Source organism: Gymnoscopelus microlampas (genome assembly GCF_963454915.1).
Source record: "Gymnoscopelus microlampas genome assembly, chromosome: 13".
NCBI classification, from domain to species: Eukaryota; Metazoa; Chordata; class Actinopteri; order Myctophiformes; family Myctophidae; genus Gymnoscopelus; species Gymnoscopelus microlampas.
In genome coordinates this window covers 16,738,931-16,761,260 of record NC_139950.1, presented here as the reverse complement: position 1 = coordinate 16,761,260, position 22,330 = coordinate 16,738,931, and the positions used below count along the sequence as shown (strand labels likewise).

The window sequence follows — 22,330 nt, the reverse complement described above, 5'->3', positions numbered from 1 at the left end:
AAAAGTAATCAGAAACCAGAATGCAGGTAAACTGAGGGGAAAGGCAGAAATGAATCAGTTCATGAAAGAAATGTTACTGATATTTTACCTCTCTCTCCTCTCGCTGAAGATGTGATAAAAGCTGTAAAAGAACAGAAAACGGTTCAGTGAACATTGACAGAATATCAGCATGCCTGTGTGCGTTCGGGGTGCAATGGTTCAGTTAGCCAGTGGATCGGTTTTAGAGTTACAGTTTCGGTTCGGTTTTGGTACAGTTAAAAAGAAAAAGAAAAATATTTCCCCCCCCAAATTCTCTCCTAATTAAAAAGTTTTTCCATTCAGACACATTGCATTATTGTCTGCCTTTCATTATTTTCAAGGGAATGCGCAAACCACTTTACCGTGCAAGGGGGAGGGGCAGTTGTTTTTGCTTGTTTTAATACTTGTATAAGGATTTAAAATCTCTGCTGTTTTGAACGAGGCAACATCTAGTGATGCTTGTAGATTTGGCTATTGTTAGCAAGCAACACTGTTGGACTTACGGTAAGGGGTTTTCACCAGCGACACAGACTGCAGAAAGTTATTCAAAATCCACAATTCACAAGTGTATTGAACCATGAATGGCGAAATGCGCAGTTCAATATTAAACCACTAACCGTTGCACCCTGTGTGCGTGCGTGCGTGCGTGCGTGCGTGCGTGTGTGCGTGCGTGCGTGAACAATGCATGCTTAAAGTTGGGAACATATTCTTACAGAATCCATGAAGTATTAAGACCCACCTAAGAATGCCTGTGACTGCATTTCAGCTCTTAGCAGTTGCTGGATGTTCCTGTGGAGGGCAGCCTGGTCTATATATCCTGTGCCAACTCCGATCCCAGAGCCGGTAGCACTGCCCGCATTGATGCCAGTATTATCTCCACTCCAGCCGGTGCCATATATGAAACCTGAACTGGAGCCGCCAGTGCCTCCACTGGAGCTAGTGCCCCCACTGGTGCCAGTGCCTCCACTGGTGCCACCCTGGCCAGTATATATGACATGATGAGTGTTGCTGCTGCTAGAGCCTCCACTGCTGCCCGTGCCCGCGCTGCCACCACCGTATGGAACACCAACACCAACACCAGCACCATACACGTGTATGTGAGTGCCTCCACTGCTACCGGTGCCTCCACTGGTGCCAGCGCTGCTACTGCTACTGCTACCGGTGCCTAAACTCGTGCCAGCTCCTCCACCGTGGCCGGTGCCAAATACGATACCAGTGCCTCCACCGTGGCCAGTCCTTCCTCCGCCTTGTCCAGTACCATACACAACACCAGTGCCTCCACTGCTGCCAGCTCCCGTGCCATGTGCAGAACCAGTGCCTCCACCGTGGCCAGTGCCCGCGCCTCCACCACCGATGACGATACCAAGTCCAGTACTGGTACCTCCAGCAGATCCGGCACCAGCACCAGCACCTCCAGCAGCACCTCCAGCAGCACCTGCACCAGCGCCAGTTCCAGCGCCAACTACGACACTTGTCCCTCCGGCAGATCCGGCGCCAACGTGGGTGATGCTGGTACCTCCACTGGCGCCTCCGGCGGAACCCAGGTGCAAGGTGTTGTCGATGTGTCCCCCTGCGTGGCCCCCAGCAGCACCTCCACCCGCTCCAGAGATGTGGATGTCGTTGCTGGACGCTGACAGGCGGCTGGTACGAGCGGCGATGACAGAAGATTCAGCCTCCAGGGTACCCACTCGAGTCTTCAGCTTCCTGACGTCCTCAGCTGAAGAGACATGGAGACATGGATGTTTGTGATGGTTATTATTAATTCAAAGATTCGGTTTGAACATGTAAACACAGTAATAAAATAAAGCACAAAGTACAATCAGGCATACATACAATTTACAGATGTTCACATGTGGGAGAAGTCATTATCTTTGCCAGGCCAAAGGCTAGGGATGGAGATCTCCAATGAGTGTCTGTGACTGTGTTCGGAGCTAATATTGCAAACTGCTGAGCCGATCAGCACCACATTTACTGTATCTGGCACACAGCCAATAGGCCAAGGGTTTACCTCCACTCTGAATGTTTCAAATCGGCCTCATGGTGGTGCTATATGAACCCTTTGGCCTATAACAATTGAACCGTATTTCATACAATATCATTTCCGCTTAACTAGAGTTTCTGCCATTTTACATGTTCTTAAAAAAACACACTTTTTTGCTACTCCTACACATTTTGTCCAAAACTCACACAAGTCATTCCAAAAACATTATATATAGATCATGAATTCAACATCCAAAGAACCCTAAAATGGAATCACATGTTGAGGGGCCTCTATGGAGTTAAGCTGTGGGTTGCAGCTGTTTTCACTTTCACGCCTGACCATAATAGGGCGTTTCCACTTTCATTTCTGACCATAGGGGGCGCCACAAATGCAAAAAGATGAACTGTATGTCATAGAAATGCTATTTTCCTCCACAGCTTGTGGCGGATTATCCTTTAAGGTCTCAGGTCCTGACAGCTGCATGCAACCCACAACTTACACAGCGCTGGTTTGAATAAGGAATTCATTTCTGGATTCAATTGCTACGTATCCAGAACGAGTGACCATTGAAACACCCCAGTGTGACACTGTAATGGTTTGATACAGATTCTTAGTTAAAAAGGTCCTTCTGCACACGTACTTCACAGAGAGGTGCGTAGCAGTCTTTCTCAATATAGATTCTTAGTGAAAAGAGAGGTGCATAGGAGCAGTCAATGTCTTTCTCAATACAGATTCTGAAATGACAGCGTTACATGAATAGCTTTGCTGCTATAAAGTAAACTTGCCAAAATGTGGAAATAAATACATCGATCGATATTGGTGGCATTTTATCACAGAGTGACAAGATTTCAGAAATCTGCTGATGATTTTGGGGTGAAAGGGTCAAAGGTCAAGTTCACAATCAATGGCACGGTCAAAATTACATACTCAGTGTTATCTTATCTTAGGAATGAAGAGACTTAGATTCCACGTGCAATTTGATCGAGTCATGTAATCCATTGCCGTCTGTGATGTCACACTGTGCTGTCAAATTAAGTTATAAGCTATAAAGTATAAATTCTGTTTGTCTGTGAACATAATAACTCAGGAACGGGGGGACAGAATTTCACAAAACGTACTGGGGTGATCAGCATTCTGCCCTGAAGAGATTAACTTATGCCTTGAAACGGTCAAAGATCAAGGTCACAATCTAGGTCAACATTGAGAATAAAGGGGCAGATTTAGTAGGAATGATCAGCAGGGTGATTATTAACATGTTTTAGATTATTTTTTGGCATTGTCATGCTTTATTCATATATTTACAGTAAGAGAGAGACGGGAAACAAGGTGACAGAGATGGGGAGGACATAGGGCAAAGAGCTTCAGGTTGAATTCAAACCTGTGCCGGCTGTGCAAGGTCTGAGCCTTAATGGTACGCGCTCTACCAGGTGAGCCACCAGGGCATGCTGAAACGGCATATCTTGAGAGTTGCACAGTGTTTAGCGGAGGTATTCACTCTACTGAGTACAACCTATCTAGTTTCTCTAGCAAAATAGCTCAAAGTGGGCGTGTTCTCTCCTTCACGTCATCAGTGCCCATACCCTAGGTGGGGTTGGCGAAAGGGCCTTTCTGTGTGGAGTTTGCATGTTCTCCCCGTGTCCCCTAGGGTAGGTACCCTCACAGAAAACATGCAGTAATCCTGGTCTCTATACTGCCTTGCCCTGGTCAGCCGGGGAGCCTGATGGAGGGGAAAGGAACTGGTTGGAATAACGTGTTCCTTCCACGAGCTACGTCCTGCCGGGGGAACTCCCCCCTGTCAGGTGATAAGAAGCGGCCTGCTCACTCCTGCATTGAAGGAAGCATGAGCTCAGTTCGGGGCTCTCCCCAGGCTGGCAGAGGGAGAGTAGCGCCCAGGATTACAAGCTTAGTCAATTGACACAGGGTGAAAATGGGTTACAAAATCGTGGGATACATTTTTATAAAAAAATTAAAAACAAAAGCAGTGTGGCTGCTTGAATGTAGAAAACAACAACGGAAAGCAACCCAGCAAGGGTACTAGCGTACCTTTTGGTACATCAAGACATCTCTTGCATATCTTAACATAATGGTGTTAACGTGGGTGGTTATGCAGCGCTGGAGCAGCTGAAAATGACTCAAACTGATGGGAAAAACAAAAACCACAAAGACCATCCCCCACGACAAGTTGTGAGTAACAGATTACACACACACAGCATGTACTGTAAGAGGGGTGGAGAAAATTAGGCAAGACTGGCAGGAACAGAAGAGTAAATGAGTAATGGAAATAAGACAAACACAATGCAACCTCAAGTTACATTTCAATGCTTCATTAGAACGGCTATTTTCAAACAGCCAAAGTATATAATAATAACATTTAAGTGGTTAATGAACTAATCAATTAAATATTTTTGTCTTGTTTTATACTGTAAAGCTTCATTCAAATAGAGAGACAGGAAACTGGGGGAAGAGATAATTAAGAACAAGCAACACAGGTCTCCAGCCGGAATCAAACTGGGGACGTTGCGATGATGTGTTTAATGCACCATCCGACAGCTACTGGAATGACCCTCAATTATATATACATTTATAATTAATCTGCGATGGGTTTGGCCACGAACCCCCATTTGAAAATATTTTGTGCCAGACACCCCCATAAGAGAAGATGTGTCAACATTTGTCAACATTGTTCCCAAATAGCAGATCAAGCTCCTGAATCAGCTATTTTTGAATAGCCAAAAACCTTTAATGGGGCAGGGCTTAAATGTTTAAACGGTTCCTGATTTTTGCTGGAGACCCACTGGAACCTCTTCAAGGACTCCTGGGCGTCCCCAGGCCCCACATTGAGTAACAGTGCCATAACTTTCCCTCTCAGACAGTGATTGTCCATCTCTGGGGGAATCTCCCACGACTAGGAACAAAAGTCACTGCTGTGGTGTGTGTGATGTCATCCAGCAACCATTTCTGGAGCTCCTCCACTATAATGAATAGCAGACTGCCTTTGTGGCCATGTGACAGTGCTCAGGGTACATTTTAGGGATATGGGCATTTCCTGGCCCAGAACTGTTACAGGCACTTGTGAACTGAACTTAATATGCCTGTAAAAACCCAGCTGATTGTTTTTGTTGAGCTTGTAAAAAAAAGGAAGAACAGTTCCCATTATTGTTTGTTAAGGAGAAGCTCCAGAGAGACTTTCACTTGCTGACGTCACAGGCCACAGACTTCATCCTGCTATAAATTGCAGAAACCTGTGTGTGTGTGTGTGTGTGTGTGTGTGTGTGTGTGTGTGTGTGTGTGTGTGTGTGTGTGTGTGCGTGCGTGCGTGCGTGCGTGCGTGCGTGCGTGCGTGCGTGCGTGCGTGCGTGCGTGCGTGCGTGCGTGTCTGGCATAACTCGGACACCGAACGATTCGATTTAAAATTTGCCGTGTGTCGCCGGTGACCCCGTGGATGTTTTTTGGCAATTCGGTCGGACCGGGTATCTGTCTGTCAGCAGGTCGGTGGAGGATACATTGAATCTATGTGTCTCTGTGTGTGTGTGTGTGTGTGTGTGTGAGGGGGGGGGGGCGGGGGTGTGCAGTATATCTGTTTGTCCGTCTGTGGGTCTGTTGGTGAGTCAGCAGTGTATGATGACATCAGGGATCCCCATATTTCCTTATTTTGGTCGATCAGTGCGGAACCGCATCTACTCTGATAATGGGTACAACGGGTACTCTGACAACTGCTAGTACAAGTACAACAGGTATTGTAACGGGCATGCATTCCCAGCTTGCATCGTTCCCCGTTCCTGAGTAGGCTGGTGGCCGTTTATAAATAACTCATTGATTGTATTATCTAACGTTATTAGTACTGGGGTAATGGGTACCACACTGGCAACTCGACGGGTACAGCGCTTTTGCGCATGCGAGTTGATTTTTTGAGTTGATTTCCACCGTCTGATTTGTGGATAGTGGTACCAACTCACCCAGTGCAATGAGGCCAAAGAGGAGTCCCAGCAGGAGTAGGGAGAGGAGGAGAAGTCCCAACAGCCACTTCCACCAGGAGCAACAACCCCCACAACAGCCTCCTCCTCCAAAGAAACCTCCTTCCCTGATCTCTGAGGAGGAGACATAAAGTGACACACAATAGTAAGTCTCATATATTCACCATCAACACAATTCTTGTCATGAAACCCCCTAAGCATGGTAGGTAGTGGAGCATTCTTTGCCATTGATTGGCTGATCAATCAAATGGTTATAGCTTACAGCTTGCTAAATTTAGCTTACAGCATTTTTACTATTTATGTGCGATACTGTTGTATGAGGATGTAGTAAATAAGGCTTACAGTAAGTGTTTAATTAGACTAATCGATTTAGTTGATTATTAAAACATGTATTTTGTATAAAAAAGTGCTTCTTGATGGTTCAATTAATCAAAGAAATAATCGATAATAATCGCTAAGAAAATAATCTAATCAATAGTTGCAGCCCTACGTTCAGCTACTACCTTCATATTCATGTTAAACAAGTCATGTAAAATACCTGCATATGTGGCTTTGTCTTTCATGAGAACTCCAGATGCGTCTGTGAACAAAGAACATTATAATGGTAATTAACATGGTTATTAAACAGAGTAAATTATTTGTCTAGTATTGGTGATTGGTTATCATCCTCACTCATGGCTGACTCCGACTTGAGCGTGGCCTGTTCACTGTAGCTGGAAATCACCTTCTCCTTCTTCATGGAGTCTCCTGACAGAGACCCTGCAAACCACGCACGCACGCACGCACGCACACACACACACACACACACACACACACACACACACACACACACACACACACACACACACACACACACACACACACACACACACACACACACACACACACACACACACACACACACACACACACACACACACACACACACACACACACACACACACACACACACACACACACACCACAAATTAAGAGTAATCAAGAGCATGTGAAATTAAGCTCAGTTCGTTAGGAAAAGGAAGGCAAGTTTATTTGTTGAATGCACAGAGGCAATTCAACACGCTTTATGCAAAGCCTAAAAATAAAGACAAATAAGGAAAACAGCATGAATAAAACAGAGAAAATAAATGAAATAAGCATACAAAAATAAAGGTTAAAGTGCAATTATGCTTTTACTTTTACCCTCACACTATGAGCATAAAAAAACGTGTTTATTTGTCAAATTATATTTTAATGTGCCATGGATGGTGACTCTATTCATTCAGTTGATCAGTTATCTCTATCGTTTACATGTATAACTGTAAGTGTGTCAGTGTCCTGGACCAAGTCCACTAGCATCAGTTTACAATTTACAATGTAGGCGTTTACCAGACGTTCTTATATCCAGAGCGACTTACAGGTGCTTATATAGTCAGGAGTTATAGGAATTATATAATCACAATCACAATAGAGTGACGAGAGAACCGTGTAGGGCCTCGAAGAGACTGAACTTGTCCTGGATGTGTATCGTCTCTGTCGGGCAGAAACCTTATATGTCCAAAACTGTTACTTTTCAGGATTCAAATTCAAAAGCATCAAAAGTAGCAGATCCACAAGCTTGAAACGCGTCGCTTCGTTTCGAGCTTGTACATCTGCTACCTTTGATGCTTTTGTGTGATGCTGTATGATCAAGTAGGGCGTTAATTTATGGTTAAAAAACACAAAAAGTTAGAATATGGAGATAAGAGGTTTGTGCCCAACAACAACGTTATGTCTCTGCAGCATATCACCAGGTCACATTCCATGCACTGTACATGCTGTGCAATTGGCAGATATAAGCAATTCGGAATTCACGTAACAGTAACAGTCCATTTGTCCACAAGGGGGCAGTGTGAAACCAACTCAACTCACCCCCTCCGCCTCCTATGAGGGTGGTGCTGGTGAACTGCTTGCCGCTGTCCTTTGCCAGAATAAGCACCTCTGTGTCCCTCTTGGCTGGAACATTCTCTTTTTCCAACAGCAGGTACTTGTAGTCTTTCTTGTATGTGTCGTCTGACACAGACCGAGTGGCTGAGAGACAAAAAAAAAAACACAATGGATTAAATTTATATGAGATTAAAGCGTTGAGACATAACTATGTAACTTCTGATAGTTTTGAGCAGACTCAAGTCTTTATTGAACAACACGTGCAGTTATGAAGAGGTAAGAAACTAGTAGTAGTAGTAATTATTATTTACTACTACTACTATTAATAATTCAATAATATTCATGATTTTCCTTCTGTCTTTCAGGCCCTTTAATGTCAGTATACTATAGACTTACTTGTAGAAACTCCAGTGCTGACAACACCACCGGAGACATTCTTCTGTACTCCATACCCTGTGCACACACACACACACACACACACACACACACACACACACACACACACACACACACACACACACACACACACACACACACACACACACACACACACACACACACACACTTCTTAATTCTGTCAATATATGCACTGTAAAGAGAATCAAACAGTCCAGAGTATAATAATAACAGGTTGTCACCATAACTTTACCTCCCAGGCTGCCGTTCATGTTGGCTCCACTGGTAGTGAGAACTCCGTTGGATGTGGGTGCCAGGTTATTCTGGAATCCATAAACTGTAAACAAAACACACACATGCAGACATGAGAATATGATTTATAGATTCTCTTTTTCCCCATCCGTCAGACACAAAGAGGAAAAGGAACAAACACAAACAAAAATATTTTTTACACTCAAGTCACTGTTTTGGTCTGGGAGACTCCTGACAGAGACCCTGCTGGTGCCCATTCTTCAGGAAATCAAAACTTTTTTTTGCAAAAATTAGTTAATAGCCCAGTTAGACTCTTCACATACTAGAGTATGTCTGACATAAATGTCAGAGTTTAAATCGACACGTAAATATGAAATAAATGCATAAACATGTAGCTAAGATATAAGGTTAGAGCTAGCAACCGCTAATTCAAGTGGTGTTTTCTCTACTTAAGAGTTTTAACTTGACTTCAGTTCTATAAGCTGTAGTATCAAAACTATTCCTAGATGTCTCCCAGTCAAATTTGGTCACATATTTTATTTTCAAGTCTGCCATAAAAGGGGTTAAAAGAACACTCCGGATTTTGCAATGCAATGCAAGTCTCACCTGACAAGGTGGAGGGTGAGGTGCAGTTGTAGGCGGAGGAGCCCGTTGACATGTTGTTGGTGTTGATCTGGTAAGTGTGGGTGGTGCTGCCGCCACCGCCACCGCCGCCACCGCCAACGCCAGCCAGTGTGGTGGGCAGGGTGGAGGGGAGGGTGGAGGTGGACCAGGAGTAGGACGGCTGCAGGCCCGAGTCCAGGGTGGCGCTCTCGTAGTGGCCCGACTTCAGACTCATGTCGTACTGGCCCGATGTATAACCGGTGTCGTACATTTGGCCCGATTTCATGCTGGTCATCTCGTATTGTTGGCCTGATTTCAGACCGGCGTCGTAATGGTCGGATTTGACGGTGACGTCGTACTGGCCAGACTTCAGGCCAGAGTCGAAATGGGAGGATTTCACGCCGGTGTCGTATTGGCCAGATTGGACACCGAACAGGGCTGCCGCCACGCTGGCGTCATACTGGCCCGATCTGACGCTGCCGCCCGATCTGACGCTGCCAGCGTCATACAGGCCTGAAACTGCAGGGAGGGACAGATAGAGAAACAATTATCCACTTGAACCCTATGATAGCAACGCTATTCTGGGGCTAACAGTCAGCGAAAATAGCCGATCTGTCAAGCTCACAAAAGTCATTTAGGGACATATTTTTGCCGGTGCCTTACCCATTATCCCTAAACTTCTTTGCCATTTTTTACTATTTTTAAAAACATTTTTAAATTGTTCAACTAGCCGATCATCGACACGTTGTGAGCTTGTAGATTGGCTATTTGAACTATTTGAAAATGGTTTTAAAAATAGTTAAAACAATGGAAAAGAAGTTTAGGGATAATGGGTAAGGCACCGGCAAAAGTAGGGCCCTTAGTGTTGTGCGAAAACAGGATGGGGCCTAGTATAGAGCCTTTGGGAATCTAGTCAACTACTGTAAGTATAGAGTAGAGTATAGAGTGACTTACCAGACTGGGAGGTGCCCGTGACGATCTTGGTCTCCACGGTGGCCTTCTTGGGGACGGGCAGGGTGATGGACGCAGCGGAGGAGCGGGAGGGGCTGACGCTTTCAGAGCGCCCTCCGACCCCTCCCTTCAGCAGCCTCTTCACATCGTCCAGCTCTGTCCCTGTCATCATGCAACACCTACCATGTTAACCTCCATTTACAGTCAAAAAAAGGAGGAAAGACATGCACATCCACGCCCAAAGTTGGGCAGGTGCTAAGCGAAAAAATGTAACATGAAAACCAAAAGAGAACGCTTGTACACTGTGGGCTCCAGTTGCAGAATTCTTTATTGCACCTGAGTTCTGTACGTTTCAGGCTCTCGCCCCTCCTTAGACTTGCCAGACTAATTCTGCAACTGGAGCCCACAGTGTGCGAGCATTCTCTTTTGGTTTTCAACCTCCATTTCAGGGCCATTGCACCATGGCGTTGCTTGCCGAGAAGATCAGGCACCTCATTCATGAAAATGCTATTGGATTTATGCTTTAAGTTAATCTGAAAATAATAAATACTTATGCCTGATTAGTGATTTATACCAAAATACCACAGTGACATTAAGATGCACGATTGTGTCTAACGCGCCGTTGATTTTTAATATATATATTATTACATTATGTGCACACATGAACACGGTTTACAAATGCCTTTGCTAAAGGTCAAAGGAGCAAATACAGTTAGTTGTCCCTGTAGGTATTTTACTACGAATAAGAGAGTAAGAGGGTCACACTGATTTGTGGAAAGCACAAGAAAGTCAAAGGCACTTATAACCCCAGGGAAATGAAATGCACACACAAAGTCCTCTTTTATGTGCGCCAGTCAGCTGCCAATGGAAAACACATCACAGTATCTAGCTGGCAAGATACGTAGATCAGCCCAGATCACAGTGGGCAGCATGGGACTAAAGGCTTTGATCAGACCGACTGCAGGCAAGCTGTTCCTCAAATATGATCTTTAGGACTGACTGTCCACACTGTTATTTACTAAAGGGTGCGTTCGGAAATTGCGCACCGGAGCACACTCGCCTAATAGTTCTTATTGGCTACTGCGCTCAGTGCTGTATTTCCACACGCACCATTCTGATCAAGTGATCAGAATGTGTTTGTGTATTCAGACATCATCGAACTATCTGCTTTGGTTGCTCTGGTAGTGATGCGACGTATTGTGAGCTTGTGGATCTGATACTTTCAAAACTTTTAGAAAAATCTTGTATGGGGGTCCCTGGCACAAAATATTTTCAGATGAGGGTACATACATATTTATTTGGACATCCTTCGCATTGAAAATGTTTGAGAACCACTGTTCTAAGCCACTCATCAAAATAATGAGTAAAAAAGTCGTTCCTGTCTCTGAAAACGGTTGACATCTTCAAGTAACACTAGATCAGTCATGTTGAGTTCATGTTTTGCGAATTTGCCACACAATTTATGGCATCTCTCATCATGTCTTTAATTGAAAGCACGCTGGGTTGCATATTAGCTTAATTCCTCACACCTGTAACCGATAAAATGCCATGTCATGCCAAAATATCACAAAGGTTGCACATAGCGCACCGCCCTCGGCAGCTCGGAGGTCGTGACTACAGCTGTGGTTCTTAATTTTTCATGTCACGGAGACCAATTTGTATTTAGGCCATCTCAAAAGATTTTGTGCCAAGGACCTCCATAATATCTGTGTCATTCACAATTATTCACACAACATAGCCAATCTACGAGCTCACAACACACCGCTGTTTTTCAGCTATTTTCAAATAGCTGAAGTATAAAATAGGGTTAAAAGTGGTTGAACAGATTTTGATGCTATATTAACACATTTTGTCTGGGACCCCCTGGAATCTCCTTCTAGGACCCCTGGGGGTCCCCGGACCCCACTTTGAGAACCACTGGCCTACGGCACCCAACATGACCAGCAGGAAATTAACTTAAGTCTAGTCTGACACGCACGTGGACATACGATCATTTCCATGTCTATATGAATGTGCTTGATCAACGGTTTGTGCATAAGTCAACTCAAGATGAAATTTGATCTTAAGACTATTTTATGAATGAGGCCTCTGTTCTTGTCGGCAAGCGACCATCAACCATATGCCCCACAACAGAGGCTATTTAAAAACAAGGTCATTTCAGTATGAAAGAAACAAAACCGAGTGCTTGAAAAAATATAGCCTTTTAAGTCCAAATGCTGACACGGTGCTCTTGAAGGAGTGGAGCATAATATATGTCATTAGGAATAAAGCCTAGAAAGAAATAACAATCTAAGGCTGTAATCAGGCACTCATGCATAGAGAGGGAAGGAAAAGTATTAACACAGTGATTCTCAACCTGTGGCTCAGGGCCCACTGGTGATCCATGAGGATATTGCAAGTGACACACAAATAATTGCAACTTAACGAATAATTGCCGCATAACACGGCAGCTGAATGGCTGCAATGTTGGGTGGGTAGGCCGCAAACGCCTTCAAGATTTTCAAGTGGGCCCTAATGCATAAAAGGCTGGGAACCGCTGTATTCAAAAATATAGATAAAAAGCTCTAATTTTAGATGGAATATCCAGAAAATGTGGTCATATTTGACCACAGGTCTACATAGCATGCGGTTGAACAAACCTCCCTTACAGTGAAGCCACTTTACCCAATCACACTAACTCTAAACTACAAGGTATAAAAAGATCCTTTGGTAAATAATGTGTCATTAAAACAATGGTAGATGGTATCTACTCTGCTCAGTAGGGGGGTGAGAGCTACAGGTATTAACCATCGACTGCTTGATTTTAAAAATATTTTTTTAATTGTAACAAATCTTCTCGCTACAGAATACAGTTTTTAACTAAGAGCTTTCTTTCAATTTGGTAGATTCAAGTATTGCTGTAGGCCAGGCCACGCTGTTTGGTATCATTAATTCCAAGCTATAACATGGAGAAAGGAAATAAATGTCCTCTGAGGAGCAATACCGTTAAGTTAGTCAAAAAGCATGCTGCTCTGAACTAAATAACAAAACTGTTACATTATTAAATGTGCAAAAAAAACAATAAACACAGTTTAAAATTAAAAAGCATGCTGGTCTAGTGTCGCGCGTGAATATAGAATAGAATAGAATCTACTGTACAAGCTCACAACTATGCTATGCAACACGTGCGCTTGTAGATCTCCGATTGACGATTTTTATGCATAGTATAAATCAGGCCTAAAGCCCACCAGCGAGGACACATTTTAAACGTTTCAAAATCCTGCTGGAATACTGCATCAATCATCCCAATGACAGCGATGCTTTGTGACTTTATAAGGACTCGTGACCACAGAAAGCGTTTTATGAGCGTAAGAGCGCTTTGCGTGTCATGTCTAGAACGCTCGCAAGGAATGTTTACCGCTTATGCAATGTTCGGAACTACCAACTGCTGCTGTGCTCAAATGTCATTTAATTTGCGTTATTATCACCAAATAGTCTAGCTCTAGCTGAAACAACTGTCAACATCACGTAAAAAATGACTGGGTTGACAGGCACAACCAGGAGGATCAAATGTGAGATTGATGAGCGGTGCTCTCTCCAAAAGTTTAAATGATGTTCTGTTTGAGGCTCCCTGAGTGTTCCGCCAAAAAACTGTGGACGTCAAGAGTGCTGGGAAGAGGGGCGCTCCAGCGCTCTTGACGTCCACAGTTTTGCGTCTTTTATTTTAGCTTTTTTACCCCCTTTTCTCCCCAATTTAAACTAAAGGCAATTAATTCCTCCCCACACACATATTGTGTGTTGTTACTGCCGTTGTATCCTACTGACTCACCTGCCAGTGAGGAGCCCCCACCGGGAGGACGAAGAGCCTTCGTCCTACTCCTCCCGCACAACACTCCCTGCTGGCAGGTGCCACGCCCAGCCCGTAGGAATACGTGCAGTGACAAATATCACCTTCCCCACCCCGGCTAAACTCCCCGGCCAATTGCGTTCATATAGACGCTCGACAAAGCCGGATACGCCGCGGTGGATTCAAACCCACAGTGGCGGGCAGGCACTTCACCACTGCGCCACCCGAGCGCCCGCTCCAGCACGTCTTTATCATACAAATGCATGGCAGACAGGCGCTGGCAGATCAAACAAAACGCTTTCTGTGGATACGTAATCAATACGTCTTGGATATGTGTTTGATGAGGATCTTACATCTGGATGCAGTGGGAGAGGCACTCTGCAGTCTGGCTCTGATCTGACTCTCTGAAATAAAAACACACAACAACAGGAAATAGAAAGAATACTGAGACTTGAAAGACACACACAGAGCTACATTGCTGTGGGACGATTCTAAATGTGAGACGTTGCAGAAATAGAGAGAGACAACAGCTTACCTCTGCTTTGACTCCTCCCCCTGGCATTGGAGCCTTGAAACACACACGCGCACACACACACACACAAACGCACGCACGTGCACACGCACACATAAACACACACACACACGCACACACACACATGCACATGCACAGAAGCACGCGCACACACACACACACACACACACACACACACACACACACACACACACACACACACACACACACACACACACACACACACACACACACACACACACACACACACACACACACACACACACACACACACACACACACACACACACACACACACACACACGCACACACACACACAACAAAAACACATGCAGAGAAGCACACACGTGTACACAAACACGTGCACACACACACACACACACACACACACGTACATGCACACGCACACATGCATGCAACAAAAACCCATGCAGAGAAGCACACACGTGTACACAAACACGTGCACACACACACACACACACACACACACACACACACACACACACACACACACACACACACACACACACACACACACACACACACACACACACACACACACACACACACACACACACACACACACACACACACACACACAAACATGTGTTTTATAATAAAAGTAACCATATATAAGAGAGGCTGGCACACAGATATGCAATTATAAAATGCATAATCACATGGTTGTTATTGTAACTCACAATAGTTCCCGTAGTCTTTCCGTGTGAACTCCGGGGACGAAGTGCCACTGGAACTTCCTGCAGAAGGATACAATAGGTTGCAGGAGGTTAAGAGAAGGCTGTCCACGCCTTTCAAAAATGTTTTCTCTCTTTCTTTCTGCCTCCGCGTTGCCCGGCTTAACGTTTCCGTTATACGATTCAGGCGTTGGTTTCCAAAACAGACAGGCTGACACCATGCCAGCCGCTTTATCGCTGGCTGACAGTCAGGAACCCATGCTCACCGTCATAACCTCCCGAGTGGCTGCCGGACACATTCTTCCTCTCCCTGAAGGTGGGCGATACGCCGCCCGTGGAGACGCCGGTCTGCGTTCTCCTGCTGCTGCTGCTCCCTCCTCCGCCTCCCGAGGAGGCGGACCTCACCTTGGACACCGACGTGACCACGTAGCTGCTGCTGCCACCGCCGCTGCCACCTCCGCTCCCGTAGCCCTCTGCGTCTCCGTAGCTCCCCACCCCATCGCTCATCTGTCCTCCGCCCAGGCTGTCACCTCCTCCCAGGTACACCCCCGAGGACGAGCTGAAGCCACTCACGCTCACACCTACGGAGGCTGGAGGGATAGAATGTGCACATATTAGAGCCTGGATGATAATATTAGCATGTGCAGTGGTGTAAAGTAACTAAGGACATGTACTCAAGTATTGTACTTAAGTACACTTTTGAGGATTTTTTACTTTACTGGAGTATTTCCCATTTTCAATACTTTTACTTCTACTCCACTACATCTCAGAGGCATATATTATACTTTACTCCACTACAATTATTTGAACAACTTTAGTTACTAGTTACTTTGCAGATATAAATGATTATATTATAAAACATATATTAACCACTTTAGCCCTATTTTATACATAGGCTATTTGAAAATAGCCGATCTACAAGCTCACAACGCGTCGCATCGCGACGCATTGTGAGTTTGTATATCTGCTATTTTCAAACATTTTTGTACTTTTACTTTTGGTACTTTAAGTTTATTTTGATGCAAATACTATTTTACTCAAGTAACATTTTGAGCACAGGACTACACCTTGTGGTATTGATACTTTTACTTAAGTAAAATATTTCAGTACTTTTTCCACCTCTGAGCATTTGTGCCTCAAAAAAGTAAGTGAGTAAGTCTTGTGGCGCATAGGAAAACTATCTACCTGAACAAGTACATCCCCCAGCCATGATGTACAAGTACACTCCATGGACATGACCCTAGTATGTCGCAGGGACTTATCCCCAATCCAACCCTTGATGAGTGCCAAGCAGGGACGCATTGGGTCCAATTCTTTATATTTTTGTTTGGTATGACAGGGTGCAGGGGATCGAACCCCGACCTTCCTTTTCTCAGGATGCACACTAGTCTAGCCACAACACCAAAGAGCCTCAAAAAAGACAAAGTGATCCATTTCTTTTTCCAATGTTGTTCTAGTGTCTTGACCCAAAAACAAGGTCCTCTACATTTTTCAAGGCTTTGAATATAATTATACGCATATGTTGTCAACGTCGGGCAGAAACTCTGCATGTCCAAAAGCATTACTTTTCACAAAATGAAAAAAATCTTACAATGAATATAATGTAGTTATTATTCAGTCACAAGTGGTTTATAAAACCCACAGACAGACTTAACCACTTTCAAACTGGCGTCCCTATTTTGGCCATGTTATTATACTGTAAGTGAAGATTTTCAAACCTTCAATTGTACAGATCTACAAACACAGCCCAACGCATGGGCTTGTAAATCGTCAATTTACAAAAGCTACTTTTGTGCGACACTGTCATACAACAAGTATGAAATGGGGCATTTATGATAATAATTAAGACTCATCTGATCTGATGTATAGCTATATATCAATACATTTCTAAATGTGGCTGAAATTCATTGAAAATGTGCAGCTCAACATAAAACACACAAGTACAGTTTTCCACTCAACCATAACATAGATGAAATAGGTCCCATTATTAAACTTTAAAAAGCGACACTAAAGGTGAACGGAGTGGAATCTTTATAATTCCGGGACTCGTGAGCGTGAAGCGTTCCACTCACATGAGGAGAAATAGCTTCCACTGCTGTTTTGCGTTAAGACATTCTTCTCCAGGCCCAGCCCTCCAGCACCGCTGGACATGGCCCTGTGATTGGATCCACTGGTTCCCTCTAGCAACGGGCAGACACACAGCAAAACAAGGAGAAGCCTGTTAGTCATACTGTAGCAGGGCAGTGCCTTCACAAAGTGACTGGCCAAGTAGCATGTGTGTGTGAGTGTTGGGGAAGAGTGAGACTACTCACTTGGGGGCAGCGATGCCAGTCTGGTGGTTGTAGTTACTGTCTCTGTCACAACTGAAGGAATACAAACACAAGGGAAATGATTAATACAGACAGACAGACAGACAGACAGACAGACAGACAGACAGACAGACAGATAGACAGATAGATAGATAGATAGACAGACAGATAGATAGATGATTGGTTGATTGATATATTTAAATGTCTAAAATGTGAAAATCCACTCTGAAACAATGTTTGCTTTTTTTGTTTTTAGTTGTTGTTTTTGTTTACAACGTGAAAAAATAATTTTAGTTTACCTAATGTTGCTTTGTACATGTATTTATATACTATGTGAAATGAACAATAAAATAAGTTTAACCTTTTTATAGAGATGTGTTAAATTGCATTCAAAATTAAAAAGCATTATTTGCTGGTCGTTTAGGCCTATTTTAAAAACCCTCTTCAACCACTAGGAGGCAATGTCTGCACAGATCAGCCCACCAATTAATTTTTTTATGTACCATGTCCCATTTGACTTACATGCTGTCTGCCCCCTCCCCTTCACTTCTAACACATACCATGTGTGTGTGTGTGTGTGTGTGTGTGTGTGTGTGTGTGTGTGTGTGTGTGTGTGTGTGTGTGTGTGTGTGTGTGTGTGTGTGTGTGTGTGTGTGTGTGTGCGCGTGCGTGCGTGCGTGCGTGCGTGCGTGCGTGCGTGCGTGCGTGCGTGCGTGCGTGCGTGCGTGCGTGTGTACTTCTATTAGTATACTTGTGAGGGCCCCACAAGTATGGTAGAATTTGAGAAATAGATCTTTACATGTGGTTGAGTTTACAATTAGGAAAGGGGTTTAGGGTCAGGATTAGGCATTTAGAGATTAGGTTTGCATACCTGTGTCGTGCACCGAAAATAGCCGATCTACAAGCTCAAAGCGTGTCACAGATCGCATATTTTTGGCTTGAGGGTTAGGGTTGAAAACGGCAAACAACTGTCAAAATGGCATTCATAAAATGTTGATGTCCGCACAGTATTACAAATGTGTGTGCGGACTGTGGGCGTGTACGTGTGCGCGTGTATGTTCATGCGTGTATGTGTACGTATGTGCGTGCTTGCGTACGTACGTGTGTGTGTGCGTGTGGGGGGGAATTCTGTCTATAGAAATAGACAGACGCCCTGTTTTTATGTTAGTGTCTAATTTTCGGTGTCAAGCGTATAATCAAGAGTCCCTGACCTCGCCATACACCCCAGTGTTGTGACAGCTCGGCCAAGTCGGCCTGGCATATCATATCAAATCATGACTGTGGTTATCATAGTTATCACTGGAAGATGAATGTAATAACACTTTGGTAGAAGGTGCGCTGTAGCTATAACTGGTTGGCCAGTGTTTCCCAACCTAAGATCACAAGGGGGCCGTGAGACCTTGTCTGCTTGTACTATAGGTTCAGTAGTCTAAACTTGCACAAAATCATTACTTGATTTCATCCACTTTCAACCTGCTGGCATCCCTATTTTGGGCATGCCATTAATATTGTAAAAATAATAGTAAGGGGTCTCTCAGCTTGTGTCCAGTGTAAGAAGGGGGAGGGGGGGGGGGGGTCCAAAGAAAAAAGGTTGGGAAACATTGGGTTGGACGTTAATGAGAATCGTCGTTGTCAGGGGGAAACCTTGTATATTCAAAACCAGGACCTGTGTTCCAATGGATCCTATATAGTTCATATTTATTCACATGCTCTTCTTGTTAATATTTCTCATTTGTTAAATACTTACAAAACATACATACATTACACCCTTAACCACTTTCACTTTTACTATCAAAATGTTTCAAAAGTCACAATAATAGCAGATCTACAAGCTCACAACGCGCCGTGATGCGCTGAATTATGGAGATACAAGGTTTCTGCCCGACAGCAAGGACATGCAGCGCTCAACTAGCAGAGATATAGTTGGTCATGGTCCAGTGAGTGTTGATGAGGGGGCGAGACACACCACCCTGCCACGGTGTTTATGTAATCCTCCACCAGGATAATAACATAAACACGGGGACATAAATACCGTAGTCTATTCTTCAGCTTTGGAGGCTCACTCTTTTTTTAGGTGTCTAACAGCAAACACCTCAAATCAAATCGACACCCCTTATACCAAAGCAGCTACATTTGTCATTAATTCTTAACAAGACTGACCACGTGTGTCGCTTTCAAGTGTTTTCATTTGGAATAGTGTTTCTTGTTAATATGATTTGGTGTATGAATATTAAGAGATGGCAGAACAACTCCTCTGTAAATGCACAGCATAAATGTATGTTCCTCTTTAGTGATCTAAAATACTTGACACAGACTTTGTATGGAGGATTGATTTAGTAATGAGCATCTGAAAAGTTTTAGAAAAATAAAAACGGGCATGGACATCTCACCCTTTTCTCCTGACAGGTCTGAGGAGTGGTTGCTCAGTCGTGTTGTTGTTAAATCATCCATTCCATCTCATTATCTGGTGAAATGATAGAAAGATTAAACCTGGGCAGGAAAGCTCCACCAAGGGGGCAAACCAATCCACATATACACCCATAATCCTGGATTTGGACAAGGCTTTGTCTAAGCAAAAAGCTCTGAGCTATGCTATGATAACTCATAACCCTGAAGGTACGTCCAGTGCATCCATCGCTCTGTGAAAACATCTTAAAAAAGGAGCTAACTATACGCAATTGGTGCTGGGTCAAAACCTTACTACAGTTTAAGAGACACAGTAGAACCTGCAAACCTAGCTATGGTAAAGAGAAAGGCGTCTTTATTGTAGAAAAACAGACCTGTTTTTTTTAGACCAGATCTGCGAAAACATCCAACAATTTGATCATAAAATAGGCAGCCAAAATAAATGCCAGATTGTGAATCTAAAGTTGCTGGGAGTCTAATCCAAAATGCTGTCAGGATGTTACAGCAACAAAAAGGTCAAAATGTTAAATTTCTTACATGTTTTCTTACTAAGCAATGTCTTCACCTTAAAAAGAATTTAGCAAAAGATTAGAAGGCCTAACATTAATTGATCAGGTGAAGGAAAGCAAACTATGAAACATTCTATAAAATGTATGGGTAGCAGCAACAGGTTTTCACTTCACAAAGGGAGAACGGTTAATAGAGGGCATATAGAGTGCACAGCCACGTATAGGTTTCAATAGAATCTGGATGAATTCACTTTATGGTCTTTGATGGCAAAGCTCACAAAAGAACAAAAAAGGCGAGGGGATTGCTGTACAGGGAGCACAAAAGACCATCTTCTCACGCACGCAGCCTCCCATGTAAAGGCATCTCAATCACTAACATGTGTCACCGCTCACCACTGTACTGCTGATTTCACATCAATCTCTCAATAAAGGCTATAGGAAAATATTCATCATAAAACCAAGTTCCTAAATCCCAAGTGCTGTAGCCTTCATTGTATATTGGTTTCCATCTCCCCTTAAAACTGTGTGAATAGCTTAACAATGTTGATAAAGGTTTTGACTTAGACTAAAGAGAATTCAAATAAATCAACAAAACACAAGCCACAAAAAGCTGTTTAACTTTGCAATACTTATTGCCTGATCAAGAATAAAGTTAATGCCATTAAGCCCAAAACACTGTGGTACTCTCAACTCAAACTAATGAAAACAATGTTAAATGCCCAAACTCCATGACATGCACTGATAACTCTAAATGTTTACAAATTGTATCCAATTAATTATCTAGCATGACTAATTACAACAAAAATTTGAGAGCTAGGGGGGCAGAGATAAAGACACATGTCTGATGTTTATCTCAGCCAGTGGTGTAAAGTAACTAAGTACATTTACTCAACTGTATTTTTTACTTTAGTCGTTTAGTGGAGTATTTCCAATTTTCAACACTTTCACTATGATGTTGTCTACTTTTACTCCACTACAATAATTACAATTACGAGTTACTTTTTTTATTTAGATTTAGATTACTAAACATACATTATAACCACTTAAAGTCAAATGGGACAGTCTGCATAATGAGTACTTTTACTTTTGGTACTTTAAGTATATTTTGATGCCAATACTGTTTTACTTTTACTCAAGTAGCCTACTACATTTTGAATGCAGGACTTTTACTTGCAACAGCTAGTATATCTACATCGCAGTATTGACGCTTTTACTTAAGTAAAACATAATGAGTACTTCTTCCATCACTGATCTCAGCACCACACACACAGACACACACACACGCACACAGCAGGCAGATACAGGTAACGTGCGCTCAGCGAGCGCAGGGCCAACATGGGCATCTAGTACAGTACGTGGAATAAACGTGCAAAGCAGATGTTCGCTGTTTAGCTCCTTTGTTGCATGGATGGACAAATCCCCCACCGCGTACAAAACAGGCTCATAACGGTTAATAATCCACTGGTATCCTTAATATAAAATCCATACCTTCAGCGCAAGTCGTTGAAAAAAAGAAAGAAAAAAAACGTGTATTCCCCAGTGTCTTTATCTATGAATCCTGATTCCTCCCTACTAATCCGTCAACGAGTCTTATGTGTTTATAAGAAGTTATTTGCGCAGGGTAGGTAGGGGTAGTGGTGGTGGGACGTCCTGCTGCTGCTGTCTCTCTTTTTGGTCTTTTCGCTCAACTTTCGCAGGCAAGCCAGAACAGAGAACTTTTGGGCTTTTGTCCCAGCCGCGCCCATCAGAGCCTTGGCAAGCAGCAGGTATACTGTAGTGTGGACTGACTGCACGAAGGGGCTGAAACAACACAACCACAGGGAACCAATTAAGCTTTCAATACACTGTCTATACAGAGGCAGAAGATTTATTTATGGCTCTGAAATCTGACAGTGGTGGAAGTACTCATTTTGTACCACAATGTAGAAATACTCCGTTACAACTAATAGTCTGGTATTCAAAATGTAATTGAG

At 43.5% G+C, this 22,330-nt stretch overlaps 1 protein-coding gene across 1 annotated transcript in view; it reads right to left on the bottom strand.

Annotated features, from left to right (window-relative positions):
- Positions 1 to 22,046, bottom strand: part of col17a1b (collagen, type XVII, alpha 1b) — a 51,141-nt gene extending 29,095 nt beyond the window's left edge. Inside the window, exons 1-18 of the mRNA XM_084077254.1 lie at positions 21,846 to 22,046; positions 19,833 to 19,906; positions 17,446 to 17,496; positions 17,206 to 17,313; positions 15,400 to 15,723; positions 15,140 to 15,196; positions 14,442 to 14,474; positions 14,260 to 14,310; positions 10,084 to 10,242; positions 9,133 to 9,648; positions 8,528 to 8,611; positions 8,275 to 8,331; positions 7,864 to 8,022; positions 6,646 to 6,732; positions 6,512 to 6,553; positions 5,956 to 6,087; positions 758 to 1,735; positions 89 to 121 (exon numbers count right to left, since the gene is read on the bottom strand). Of these exons, the coding sequence (XP_083933380.1) occupies positions 89 to 121; positions 758 to 1,735; positions 5,956 to 6,087; positions 6,512 to 6,553; positions 6,646 to 6,732; positions 7,864 to 8,022; positions 8,275 to 8,331; positions 8,528 to 8,611; positions 9,133 to 9,648; positions 10,084 to 10,242; positions 14,260 to 14,310; positions 14,442 to 14,474; positions 15,140 to 15,196; positions 15,400 to 15,723; positions 17,206 to 17,313; positions 17,446 to 17,496; positions 19,833 to 19,893 (2,932 nt within the window). The 5' untranslated portion in view covers positions 19,894 to 19,906; positions 21,846 to 22,046. The remainder of the gene's footprint in view (positions 1 to 88; positions 122 to 757; positions 1,736 to 5,955; positions 6,088 to 6,511; positions 6,554 to 6,645; positions 6,733 to 7,863; positions 8,023 to 8,274; positions 8,332 to 8,527; positions 8,612 to 9,132; positions 9,649 to 10,083; positions 10,243 to 14,259; positions 14,311 to 14,441; positions 14,475 to 15,139; positions 15,197 to 15,399; positions 15,724 to 17,205; positions 17,314 to 17,445; positions 17,497 to 19,832; positions 19,907 to 21,845) is intronic.
- Between the last annotated feature and the right edge of the window lie 284 nt (positions 22,047 to 22,330).